The sequence below is a fragment of the Arachis stenosperma genome, chromosome 10 (genome assembly GCF_014773155.1).
Source record: "Arachis stenosperma cultivar V10309 chromosome 10, arast.V10309.gnm1.PFL2, whole genome shotgun sequence".
Taxonomy (NCBI): domain Eukaryota; kingdom Viridiplantae; phylum Streptophyta; class Magnoliopsida; order Fabales; family Fabaceae; genus Arachis; species Arachis stenosperma.
Genome location: NC_080386.1, coordinates 114,532,964 through 114,533,942, shown reverse-complemented (window position 1 = coordinate 114,533,942; position 979 = coordinate 114,532,964). Strand labels below are relative to the sequence as shown.

Here is a 979-nt window from a genome sequence, read left to right as displayed (position 1 = left end):
GTGGTTTTTGAAATATCTTCATCTCTTACTCTTATCCGGTGATAACCATACCTTAAGTAAATCTTGGAAAAGGCACTAGCTCCTAGCAATTGGTCCATCAGATCATCAATTCTCGGCAATAGATATTTGTTCTTCACTGTTACTTTGTTTAGTTATCTATAGTCTACGCACAGTTGCATACTTCCATCATTCTTTTTAAACAATAATACCGGTGCTCCCTACAAAGAAACGCTCGGAAGAATAAAGTTCTTACTCATTAACTCCTCCAGCTGAGCCTTAAGTTCAGCCAACTCCAAAGGCGACATTCGGTAAGGTGCAATTGAAATTGGTCTTGCTCCAGGAACCAGCTCAATCGCAAACTCGATTTCACGATAAGGAGCAAATTCAGGTATATTCTCAGGGAATACTTCTGAAAATTTGTTCACAACTAGAATATGATTCAACCTTTATTCATCACCTGACACATTTGCAGCTAATAGCATAACACCCTGACATTCACATCCGCTATAGTTTACAATAATAGAATTCAGATAATAACTCTTCGTCACAACCGGTCCTTCTGACCCTTCCGACATAAAATGCAATGACCTTTCATAACAGTCAAGCAGAATACGATTCTTTGATAACCAATCCAATCCCAAGATGAGATCAAGACCAGTCATCGGCAAACACATTAAATTATAGACAAATGTTGTTTAACTCGGAACGAAAGTTGTGGATAGCCTAATCTAGTCACAATAGCTTCAGAGTTAGCATTATGCACTTTTAAATAATAGGCCAACACAACTATCTTCAATTGTAACTCACTAGCCTTCTCGAATGCTATAAATGAGTGTGATGCTCCAGTATCAAATAAGGCAATTAAAGTTTTACTAACTATTTCCCAATTACCTCTTATTAGTGTCTCGGATCCCTCGGCACCCACAGCAGATGTAGTGAACACTCGCCCTGGTTGCTATGTTCTCCCGACATCATACCT

The 979-nt window shown here is 38.7% G+C and overlaps 1 protein-coding gene across 1 annotated transcript; it reads right to left on the bottom strand.

Annotated features, from left to right (window-relative positions):
- Positions 1-218: 218 nt before the first annotated feature.
- Positions 219-662, bottom strand: LOC130957512 (uncharacterized). The gene is made up of 2 exons (XM_057884365.1): positions 458-662; positions 219-409 (listed from the first exon to the last, which is right to left on the bottom strand). Exons 1-2 carry the CDS (start codon positions 660-662, stop codon positions 219-221), a joined length of 396 nt encoding a protein of 131 aa, XP_057740348.1.
- Positions 663-979: the final 317 nt, after the last annotated feature.

Coding starts and splice junctions, on each gene's coding strand:
- LOC130957512 (XM_057884365.1), bottom strand. CDS start 662: ATGACTGGTCTTGATCTCATCTTGGGATTGGATTGGTTATCAAAGAAT. Junction 410..457: donor ATTAGCTGCAAATGTGTCAG/GTGATGAATAAA, acceptor ACAAATTTTCAG/AAGTATTCCCTGAGAATATA.